This window comes from Littorina saxatilis, unplaced genomic scaffold, assembly GCF_037325665.1.
Source record: "Littorina saxatilis isolate snail1 unplaced genomic scaffold, US_GU_Lsax_2.0 scaffold_2126, whole genome shotgun sequence".
In the NCBI taxonomy this organism is placed as follows: domain Eukaryota; kingdom Metazoa; phylum Mollusca; class Gastropoda; order Littorinimorpha; family Littorinidae; genus Littorina; species Littorina saxatilis.
The window spans coordinates 5,568-17,783 of NW_027126613.1; the positions used below are offsets into that span (position 1 = coordinate 5,568).

Consider the following 12,216-nt stretch of genomic DNA (forward strand, 5'->3'; position numbering starts at 1 on the left):
TGATGGAGAATAAGATAAACGTAAATTTGGATCGTTTTATAAATTTTTATTTTTTTTTACAATTTTCCGATTTTTAATGACCAAAGTCATTAATTAATTTTTAAGCCACCAAGCTGAAATGCAATACCGAACCCCGGGCTTCGTCGAAGAATACTTGACCAAAATTTGAACCAATTTGGTTGAAAAATGATGGCGTGACAGTGCCGCCTCAACGTTCACGAAAAGCCGGATATGACGTCATCAAAGACATTTATCGAAAAAAGGAGAAAAACGTTCGGGGATATCAATCCCAGGAACTCTCATGTAAAATTTCATAAAGATCGGCCCAGTAGTTTGGTCTGAATCGCTCTACACGCACGCACGCACGCACACACACACACACACACACACATACACCACGACCCTCGTTTCGATTCCCCCTCGATGTTAATATATTTAGTCAAAACTTGACTAAATATAAAAATGGGAGAGCAAGACAGGGATAACAAACCTAATTTTGTCAGTATTGACGAATCCGATCGTCAGTCAATTGTTTTCCGAGAGCTCGCTGGTTTTACAGCCGTACGTGAAAAAGCGCAAGGTCTTGCCGAAAACAGATTGAAAGAAGAACCCTCTACATTCCCGCCCTATCGGAAGATACAATTTGTATTGTGTTACAAGAGCTACCAGCCTCTGCCTGGCACTACCAGCTCTCGCACTGCTGCTCTAATTTGATTTTGAGCTCTAATAACTTTCATCAGTTGTGTTTGTTTTATGTGATTTTTGTTTGCATTAGTTTTCAGTGTGTGTGTGTGTGTGTGTGTGTGTGTGTGTGTGTGTGTGTGTGTGTGTGTGTGTGTGTGTGTGTGTGTGTGTGTGTTTAGGGATTTTTTTTGGGGGGGGGGGGGGGGCACTAGTTTTCGTTAATTTTGTTTTATTTTGGTGTGTATAGAGGAAAGGGTTAAGCTAGATGAATTTTCAAGCTTTGATCATGAACCCTTACGTAAAGCCCTCATTCTGGTGGAAGAGAGTCTGCTTTGACAAAAAAAAACTGCAAGCTTGGGTTTGTTGCTTTTCTAAAGGTTAACCAGGAAAAGATTTCTTTTGTCAAAAAAAGAAAACCGTAAATAGAAACTAATTTTGAGTTTCAAGGTGAGGTTTCAGCTGGATTATCTGGAAGAAAGAAACAGAGACTGATTTGGCTACACACACACACACACACACACACACACACACACACACACACACAAACACACGCAAACACACACACGCACACACACGCACACACACACACACACACACACACACACACACACACACACACACACACACACACACACACACACACGAATTAAAAATGATAAAAAGAATGCCCCCCCCCCCCCCCCAACAAAAACAGATACAAATCAAAACCGTATTTATGACTTTTTGGTTTTTTCAATATGCTGTTTTTGATGCAGGCACATACTGATACATATTGCCCCTGTTCACTGCCACCCCCCCCCCCCCCCCCCCCAATAAAAATTAGGAGCAGGAAAAAGAAAAAATGTGACTGCTTCAACACAAATCGTTTATTGACCGCGACCGCGAACTCATGATACGCATAGACCCGGATCTGTAGGCCAGTGAGAAAAGAGAAGCCCACACCTCATTTGTCCAGGGAAAAACGCTAATTGAGGCTAGTTGGTGGGACGAAAGGTGAGGTTTCAGCTGGATGTGTTTTAACAACGTGCCGACCGTCTGTCCCTGGCCCAAGGAATCAATGAGAGGGGTCATCCCTGGGGACGGCACGGCTTGCACCCCATCAACTGCTCGCTGCCGCTGGCTTTCCCCGCCTGGAATTCAGTGGGTGTCTGGCACCGGTGCCTATATCGGAAAATCGGAGTCACGGGAACTCATTTTTTTCACTCCCGCAAAAAAAGGGTGTGTGGGGACTAATGCGGATCGGAGGCTGCGGGTTTATATGGCTTGTGGAAGAAGGGAATGAAAGGCTAGTGGGTTTTTCGTGGTGGTAATGTCGGTGTGCATTTGTGTTAGGTTACAGCGGCAAACTTGTGCCAAAATTGAAATATTACAGTGATCTATATTTATTCTACGATCCATTACCTATATTTTATTACCTAGGACTCATAGTCAGTCGGCTAAGGACTGTTTTGGTTATTACTGTTTGGCGTCACGTTAGCAGCGTACGCTCGGTATAGCCTTGAATATGCGGGGTGGTTCAATGTAAAATCTGTTGGCAAACGTTATATTCCTTTCGCTCTGTCTTCGTTATATTTACTTTTTTTGTTGTTGAGGGTTGTATTTGTTGGACGCACAAAACTCGATTTCTTATACCTATAGCTTCTTTATGTACATACGCTTACCGCATGGGAACACCCCAACTGCTCTCCACAGAGAGCTAGCATTTGTCAAACAATATATTTCGCATGGACGTACAGGTATAGATTGGAAGCCTTGTTATCACGTTAGAATTAATTCACTCTTTTGTTTTTCGTTTTTCTTAATCTAGAAAAAAACACTTATGGACAGCTTGTAAGACAAATATTGTTACAACACAAAAATGCACGCTATGTAATAATTTGATAACATTATTGACGTCATGTGGTAAAACCGGAAAGTTGAATTATTTTGCGATAGCAAAATCCTTTTACAATGATCACTTTCCTTTTATAACGAGGTGATCTTTAATGTTATGGGTAAAAATCTAACAGATTGAACCAAATTATCCTTTTTCAAGCCTCTGTATGTGTAAACTCTTTTTCACTTCGACCCGGTTCGATTTTCGGAGTTGATTCAGAATCATCCATTATGTAATGTATATGACTGTTGTTTTCCTCTGTAAATTAACAATTGTTGATGTTAAATAATTCTAGCTGTAAGAATGAAAAATTTTCAAGATGTTTATGATTGCTGTTTTAACCAGGCGTTCGGTTATCGATTGAGAAAATGGCATTTCCTGTTTTGTCGTCCGCATGTTATACAGATGTTGTTAAAAATAAAACTGTATATACGAATTAGGCATTTTACTTGCTGTCTGATGGCAACAATCTTTAGCTTTCGTTTAAGGTATTATTTGCTTATATCCGTATGCAGTCAAGCGGTACATGACGGGGTTTTTTTGTAACCTACCCCCTGCGTCATGGCAGCATTATTGCAGAATATGGGTTATGTTACGAAAACGCTTCTCATTCTTAGGTGGTTGGGTTTAGCCGTTTGTCGTTTTACCAAACTGTGGCTGCAAATAAAACGAACTTTCCAAAAACATAATATCTAATGTGACCACACAAAGTAACCCTTCCACTATAGCCAGCCAGGTGACTATCAGGAGTTACAGTAATCGTTGTCATTGTTATTGATACTGACACAGACCAATTTTGAGGTACCAATATTGTGGTTGCAAGATAAATGCCTGCAATTGTGGCTTCCGACCCTAGTATGCCATCGGAGAGATAAGCTATACCGTTCGCTATACAACGCACAGTGATTGCTTTTGTTCATTTGTGAAAATGTCGAACATCTCTGCTGAATCATTGATATCAGTGTCTTAGATCTACGTGTGTTGCGACTCTGGCTCGTCTCTTGGGCGGTATTTCAGCGCCAAAGTCCTGATTGCAATCAGCCTGTCTGACGTCGGTAATTCAGCAATATTCTCTTGTTATTGCAAGTGCCAGTAACAAAGATCACTGTGATATTCGTACTTTTCACTGCTGAAACACGCTTATGGTGGCTTACTAGCAACAAACGTCATCCTTTCATTTGCGGCACCGGTTATTAAGCAACCCGAATTTTAATGAGGGTAACTCACAGGATTGTATAACATCTTATAATTATCCTTATTCAGCACTGTTTCGTTTGAACCATGATTCGTTCATGAGCTGCAACTCCCACGTACACTCGTGTTTTTGCACGAGTGGTCTTTTACGTGTACGGCCGTTTTGCCCTGCCATTTAGGTTACCGTACTCCGTTTTCGGGGGAAAGAAATTATATTGATTTTTGTAAACTGTTGGCGTTAAAAAAAAAGCGCCTTTTAGGTGTTGCGGAAATTCTGTGATACCGAAAGGTGTCATGCAGCAGGAAAAGGTACGAAAGGTCTGATGCACCGAAGCTCTGATGCTGCCCTATACGCTTACTTTGTTTGGCAACAAAGGCCATGCCTTGCAGCTTATCGCCTGGATCGTGGACGCCACAGAATTGGCTCAGTCGTTCTCTTGATGAAGCTGCGCCCTATATATCTCATCAGGGAAGTTTTTTTAGGTCACGGATTCATCAATTTTCAATGATATATCAGCTAGCTTTTGAGATAACGCAGTGGGTGTACTTTAAGCCTGATTAATTATGTGTGTGACGAATGCGCTGCGTTCATGTTTATTTTGTCCGTTTATGTATAGCAGTTTGTTAAATTTCGTTTGTTTGTTTGTGTGTTTGTTTGTTTTTAAATATTATAAATGTCTTCTCAGCGAGGAATATCTAATATTTATGTACTACACTTTTGAAGAAAATGTCGGCGTGTTTTTTGTTCATTTCAAATTTGATTTTCTTTAATCATGGTATATACAATTTTGAAGGGTTCAATGATGATGATAATGATGATGATGAGGAGGAGGAGGAGGAGGAGGAGGAGGAGGAGGAGGAGGGAGACTACGGCGAAGACAGTGAAGCCGGTGACGACAATAACGATAACGATTACGACGAGACTTTGATTTATACGATAAAACAACACCAACACCACCAACAACAACAAAACAAAACAAAATACAACAACTGCAAAAACAACCATTCCAACGATCACGAAAATTTCATTCATCGTAGTGCATACCACATTTTTATCAAAACCCCAACTCACGATACTTACAACGATGTCTTCCAATCTTTCTTGCAGGAACTGCACAGACTTCGTGCGCATCTTCCAGAACCTTGAGCGCCCCGAAGTGAACGAGAACAGCCGCTGGGACGTGGAGCTGTGCGGGAACATCTCCTCTCTCAAGCGGAAGAACTTCTACAGCTCCGATCGCAGCCTCATCCTCGAGTTCCACTCCGAGAGCCTCCGCAACCACAAGTTTCGGGGCTTCAGCGGCATCTATCAGTTCTTGGACAAAAGTGAGTTGGGATTGCTTAGGGGTTGGAGGGATGGATCGTGTTGTTGATGGGGTCTGGTGTGCTATGTGGTTAAAGTTAAATCCGCTCTCAAGTAAACGATTATGTGACCAGACTTGGCCAGAGAGCACAACTCCAGATGTGAAACTGTGCCGAACAGTGGAAGACCTGGTAGGGATGGTTGGAGTTGAGAGGATCGTGGGTGCTATGTGTTTCAAGGTACATCCGCCATCCGCTCTCAGGTAAACGATTATATGCTACCAGACTTGGCCAGAGAGCACAACTCCAGATGTAAAACTATCGGGAACAATGGAAGACCTGGTAGTGATTGGTGGGGTAGAGGGGGTGGTGTGTGCTAAGCGTTTCAAGGTACATCCGCTCTCAGGTAAACGTTATGCTACCAGACTTGGCCAGAGACCACAACTCCAGATGCACAACTGTGGGGAATTACAAGAACTGCGCCAAACTTTCCAGTTCATAACATCAGCAGGCCAAAGACTATGAGTGACACAACCGTCCAACGCTGAAGAAGAAGATGTTTCGTTTGAACATTGGGCTTTAATTCTGTGATCCATGTGACGGCGGAGGCGGACTTAAACTCATATTTAGGCGGCTTGCCGTGACTAGAAAATAGATCCTATTTGTTTGCATTCTACAGTAAAAAAAACACAGGAATTCTAACTAAATTAGATCGATACATAAATGTCATTTGTATTTTGATCAAAATATGACATTCGACACAGATCTCAACACTCATATCATTGTTTAACTCAACCGCTGGCGCGCTCTCGGAGAACAAGGGCTGTCTCAGAATGTCTGTGTAAAAAGTTTTTTTGTTTTTTTGTTCAACAATACAAAGGACGTAAAATGTTTAACACTACGAAACTTTAAGAAAGTAAAGTTTGATATTTCCTTATGCGAGTCCTCATGTCTTAGAAAAAAAGCTGATTCCCACCTCCAAAACAAAACTAAAACAACAAAACACTACGGAACTGTTGATGTTTGACCGTGTTGTAATCATATTATTTCACTTCAACATAATCAATCATAGCACAATTCAGCAGCCTTGCCGCAGTCTGTGCGATGTAGGATGTTTTGTCTTTAGTGTGTGAGTACCTGGTATGTTGATTGCGTCGATTGATTTACGAAATTAATTCAACAACAAAATCTGACTATGCAGTTTCACGACCTGTTAACACCCCAAAACATCTTGACACAGATAATTGAAATTGTGTTTTTATTAGATCATGACATCACCTTAGATGGACACAATAGATAAACCTGTATTCTGACACCTATCTATTCAGATATTTGATGAATTTTGTTCGGGAATTTTTATTTTTCTGAAAGGATATATTTTCTGGAAATAATGGAAGGAGTTTTGGATTTTTCAGGTTTTAAAACAAACGCAATTTTAGAAAGCTTGCTCATCAAAATTCTCAGCAACATTTTGTCATGGACAAAATAAAATATTCTTGAGTTACTATAGTTTAGCGTATAACTTGTTGGTAACGAAAAAAAACCAGCGTTTTGATATTTAAACGTAACTTTTGTTGCATTTCTTCTTTGAGACAAAGGTAAGTTGTCAGATCAACCTGTTTCAGGACAAAAATGCGCAAGAACTGGACAGGCAACAGAAATGCGGTGTTCCATTCAGGGTAGCAAACTCCTGTTTTCTTGTGTTTAGGAGTGATTACTTCCCTTGGTCCAGCTTTCATTGATCGATCTCTCTCTCTCTGGTTTAAACAGTGTTTATTAGACAATTCATAGATAGATTCTCTCTCTCTCTCTGTCTCTCTCTCTCTTTCTCTCTCTCTCTCTATCACAAACACACACGCACGCACGCACGCACACACACACACACACACACACACACACACACACACACACACACACACCCACACACACACACACACACACACACACACACGCATATATATACTCTACAGCTACAAAACTTAAAAAACGAGAGAACCAACTTATCGATAATGACAGACATTCTCTCTTATATTCTCAAAACCCTTTTCTTATTTGATACCTTACTTGTCTTAGTTCGCAAAGAGTGGTGTTATATCCCCTACAATGAACGACCTGTATGCGTGTCAAAATTCCATTTTTCAGAGGCTGCTGTAAGTAAGTGAGACGTGAGCTTTTTTCAACATCATGATTTTTTTCCCAGAAATATATGGCTTTTATTCTTCTTAAATACTCCTTCCCCTGAATTTCAGCTGCCGTAAAAATCAAATTCCCTGCAATTTCAGCTATTGTTTATTTCATCTTCCATCAATTTTTGCCTGATTCTTCAAGGAATGTTTTTTTATTCTGTTTTGGTTGCGGTTGGAATGATGTTCTTGTTTGTACAAATTCACCAAGCCTCCTCTTGACTCTCTCCCACTCTCTCTGTTTTTCTTTCTCAGTCGCTGAGTTCATGCCTCTCTCTCATCCTTTCTCGATATCCTATTCAAGTCTTTTTTACCTCTGTGTTCAAAGCCTGCTCTCTCTCTCTCTGTCTCTTTCTCCGCCTTTCTGTCATTTTCTGTTTCATATTCACCTCATGGGCAGTGCATTCGACAGCTCTTTTCCATTTAACTTTGCCATTTCTCTTTTCGGCTCGTGGGATTATTTTGATCCTCACTTTGTGTGTATGAGGGTCTCACCAAAAACTGCACCGGATTCGATGATTTTAGTTGTTGTCGTGTGACTCTGATGTCTCTGCTCTGCAGTTTTTACAAACCGGTTCTGATTATGTACGTTACCTCGTATAAAATGCACGTGCCTGTCGAATCCAGTTTCTCTGGGTATAATAATCATGGTTAGATGCGTGTAAACAATGTGTTCCATTTTAATGCATTTACTGATAATCTATAACGTGTTGTTGATGTTATTTGTATTGTTATTATGTTGTTCAAAGTAGTGTTCGATGATATTGAGGAAATAGTCTTAGAAGATGCACGAAGAAAGGCACATCTAAAACTCACAGAACTCAGACTGAAAATCCTGACTGCTGGAATCATAATTTCATAATTATATGGTTTCTTATTGTTTATTGTGAATCATAGTTTGTCAGGCAAGTGATGTTAAAGAAGAACCAGGCATGATATAGTCAGAAGAAAATCATTCATATTTATTGCAGCATTCCAAACCAGATGGTAAGAAATCAGCCGTCTTGATTGTGGCAGCAACTTGCAAGCATGGTACATTAAAAACAAATTTTAAAAATCAGATCATTCATTCAAGTTAAAAAAAAAAAATCAGATCATTCATTCATTCATACGTATTTAGTAGCCATTTCAATCTTATCATAAGGAAGCAGGAATATCTTGTGGACTCGTAATACTAATAATTAGTGTTATGTTGTTATTGTGCAATAACAATGAAGGAGTGAGGGGGGGCGAGACTAGTGCTAGAACCATAGAAAAACTAGCATGAGGTGTACATATTTGCAAGCTCCGACGTATGTAATGTCAGATGTAGCGCACTTTTGTTTCTACCAACAATAACAAGATTGGAGATTATAAAATCACGATCCATGAATTTGAATACATTTGGGATGGCCCACAGCATGTACTCGTTTTCATGTTGTTCCCACATCTTTCTGTGACCAAATTTTGTTTTAATTTTTAACAAGACGCCTTGTCTCAAATTCCCTCCTTCAAAAACGACGTGGCCATGCCGCCGATCTGGACACACATGAGCATTAAGTATTGGGGACTCCTGAATTCAGTTCATTGACGACTTTCATAGAAATTGATATATAGGGCTTACTCATACATTTCAGGTTCTTCTCTCCTATACATCACCTGCAAACAAAGAAAATAACAGTCTGGGAAATGAAAATATTGGGTGAAAATAGGTCTTCTCTTTTGTTTAACGTCCCCCTGTATCTGATGTCAATAAGTGAATTCAGCAGCGTATTTTTTTGGTAAACCCAACTTTTAAATCTGAAACACAGTACAAAAACAGATCGTTGGGATTTTATCAAAGGTTGTTTTTTTCTATTAAGAAAACACCTGTTCCATCCCCCCCCCCCCCCCAAAAAAAAGGGGGACAAATTGGAAAGGGCGCGGAATGTTTGTCCGCATTTTTTGTGATTAATTTTCTTGTGTGCGAGGAGGGAAGTTTCTGATTTAATGGCGTTTTGTAATAACGTAAAAAGAATCGTTTCCGTTGAAAACGTCTGTATATATTTCTTGTCATTCTCTCAGTCTTGTCTTCTATTCCCCTCGGCTATTCGCGACAGCTTGGTGATCTTTTGCATCATTTGTAACGATCCCAGAATACAGCCGATCTTTAAAAAAAAAAAAAAAAGAAAGATGACAAATTTCTTCTGATGAGACAATGCAAAAAACAAGAAAGATAATTATTTGCCTTCGTGCGTGCTTGCTTTCATTTGGAAAAAAAGAAAAAGAAACAAGATAATTATTCATTTTCAGAAAACTACAGAATGTTCTTAGACTCAGGCTTTTCTCGCAGAGTAGACCATGTACTTTACGCACATAGTGTGGATCCCTAAAGAAAGCATTTCAAAGCAATGCATAATTATTTCTACTTCAATATTCTTATTGTTTTGATTTTTATTAAAACATATCCACTATTTTCCCCCATTCTCTCTTTTTCCAGGAAATTACATCACGACCGGCCGAAGGGTAGAGGGCCAACCGTGCACGTACGAATTCTTCAGCAACAGTAGCCATAAATCCAAATCCGGCAAGTTCTTCTCTCCCTTTTACCCGCAGATTTACAAACCAAACTCCAGGTGTCGCTACCATCTGCACGCGTTGCCAGGGGAACGCGTCCGCGTCGTCTTTTCTAACATACAGCTACACAATAGAGACACCAGGTATGCCTATTGATATGTTTTGGAAAATAAGGGAGGTGTTGGTGTTGGGGTGTGTTTGAGGGGGGGGGGGGTTGTAGGGGGAGATGGTGTGTTAGTGTGTGAATGTGCCTGCGTCTGTGTGTGTGTGTGTTTGTGTCTGCCTGTCTGTCTGTCTGTCTGTCTGTCTGTCTGTCTGCCTGTCGCACTTCACGACTGCAATTGTGACGGTACTCAGGTGTCTGGAAAAAATAAAAATAGACGGTGCGTTAGTGTGTGGATGTGCCGGTGTGTGTGTGTGTGTGTGTGTGTGTGTCTGTCTGTCTGTCTGTTTGTCTGTCTGTCTGTCTGTCTGTCTGTCTGTCTGTCTGTCTGTCTGTCTGTCTGTCTGTCTGTCTGTCTGACTCTCTGTCTGTGTATATCTGTCTGACTGTCCGACTGTCTACCTGCCCGACAGTCTGTCTGAGATGGTCCATTTCGCATTTCATTGGGAGACGGATCATAATTCTTGCACCGGAAAGGGAGACAGCTCGTGGCTCTGCGTGATTACAGAAAATGGTTACCTCCCTTCACAGTGAAGGCAGTTCGGTGTTGTTGGTTGTTTGTTCGTGGCTAGGTTTTCATGCGTCCATTGTTGTCTGTATACATATTTCTGTAAACAGTGCCTCCGAATAACCCTTGTATGCACAGCTCGTAGATGCATTTGTGCCTGAGCGTGACCTATTTTTTTAGGGGGAGGGGGGTGGGGTGGGGGGGGGGGGGGGGGGGGGGATCGGAGGATGTTTTGGGAATAAGTGTATTTATGTTTGTGTTGTTCTCTTTTGAGCCTCGCAAAAGCAATTATTCTCGTTGTTGATATGTTATTTTGTCCATCCTTTGCTATGGCTCTCAGAGTGGCAAAGCTATTTTCCAGAAGACGCCTTTCTGGCTGGGTTCTTTAATTGTATTTATTCCTTTGTTCTGTTTTCGACCTCTTCTTTTGTGTTTTAAGTTGTAAGTCGTGGCGGGTAGGAGGAATGCTGAATATTTTTGTGTTTGTAAGTTTATGACGCTGTTGATCTATGTTTGTTTGTTTTGCTCTTTGTCTGCTTGTGTGGGTTTGCTTATATGTGTGTGTGTGTGTGTGTGTGTGTGTGTGTGTGTGTGTGTGTGTGCGTGCGTGCGTGTGTGTGTGCGTGCGTGCGTGCGTGCGTGCGTGCGTGCGTGCGTGTGTGTGTGTGTGTGTGTGTGTCAGTGTGTGTGTGTGTAGGGGGGGGGGGGGGAGGGCGGGGTCTGTTTGTTAACATCCGTCATGACTGACACTGTTTGTGTCAAGTATTCTTGTCATCTGACCACCTGTGGATTTTTTTATCTTTTCTTCTCAAAACAGATCGGATTATCTCAGGTAAAGCATTTCACCAGAGCATACCTGTCCTGTGTACACGCATACCAGTTTGCAGTTACCTTTATGACTAAACCCTCACCTTTCCAATTGTTTGTACTGTAGTTGTTTTAGAGGATCTAACAATTCACTGTATGTCAGCCTAATTGATCACTTTTGCCAAGTAGGCGCTGAGGCTCCACGATGTAGTTTCGTTGCTATTGTAGTTTTAAAATTCATTACATTTTGCCAAGCGACAGTAAACAGATGTCTTGGGTTGGGAAACCAATAATGCATCTATCTCACAACAAAAATGATAATGCCAGTGTTCTGTGATACTGAACAACCCGTTGTTTACATACAAATGACGAAGCTACTCAAAATTCATCGTGTGATAGTACTAGTAAGTATATATACATCACCATAACAGAAGACTAGATGTTTATTCAAATGACTACTAATCTACGTTTTGCATACATTATGAAAGCTAGTCTGTATATATTTAATGTTACACTTACTTAGCTTCGTAGATAAAACTTCTTGTATCTTTTCGCTATTTTCTGCACTCATATATATATATACTCCATTGACCAAAACATATACATGACTTCAGTCGGTCAAGAGTTGTTGCTTTCGACATTTATATCTACTTCAAAGCAAAGAAAGTTGATGTGTATCGCTTATATAGATAACTACCTGTTTGAATATTTCTACTCTTCTTGATAATCGTTTTTTAAACTTGTTCAAGTTATACTCTAACGCTCCTTCTTAACCCATGATGTGTATTTGAAGTTAGTTTACCTGCAGTACATATTGCATACACTGGTGTACACAGTGCTAAGAGATAGTATAAGGAACCACTACCGAATATGATGTTCTAATAAACGTTCCTTCTTAACCCATGATGTGTATTTGAAGTTAGTTTACCTGCAGTACATATTGCATATACTGGTGTGCACAGTG

At 40.6% G+C, this 12,216-nt stretch overlaps 1 protein-coding gene across 1 annotated transcript; it reads left to right on the top strand.

Annotated features, from left to right (window-relative positions):
- Positions 1 to 4,548: 4,548 nt before the first annotated feature.
- On the top strand, positions 4,549 to 9,917 carry LOC138955118 (uncharacterized; the record flags this gene model as incomplete). Its single annotated transcript, XM_070326792.1, has 3 exons — positions 4,549 to 4,644; positions 4,874 to 5,080; positions 9,698 to 9,917. Coding segments are annotated over 3 exons (523 nt in total), but the record flags the coding sequence as incomplete, so codon positions are not given.
- Between the last annotated feature and the right edge of the window lie 2,299 nt (positions 9,918 to 12,216).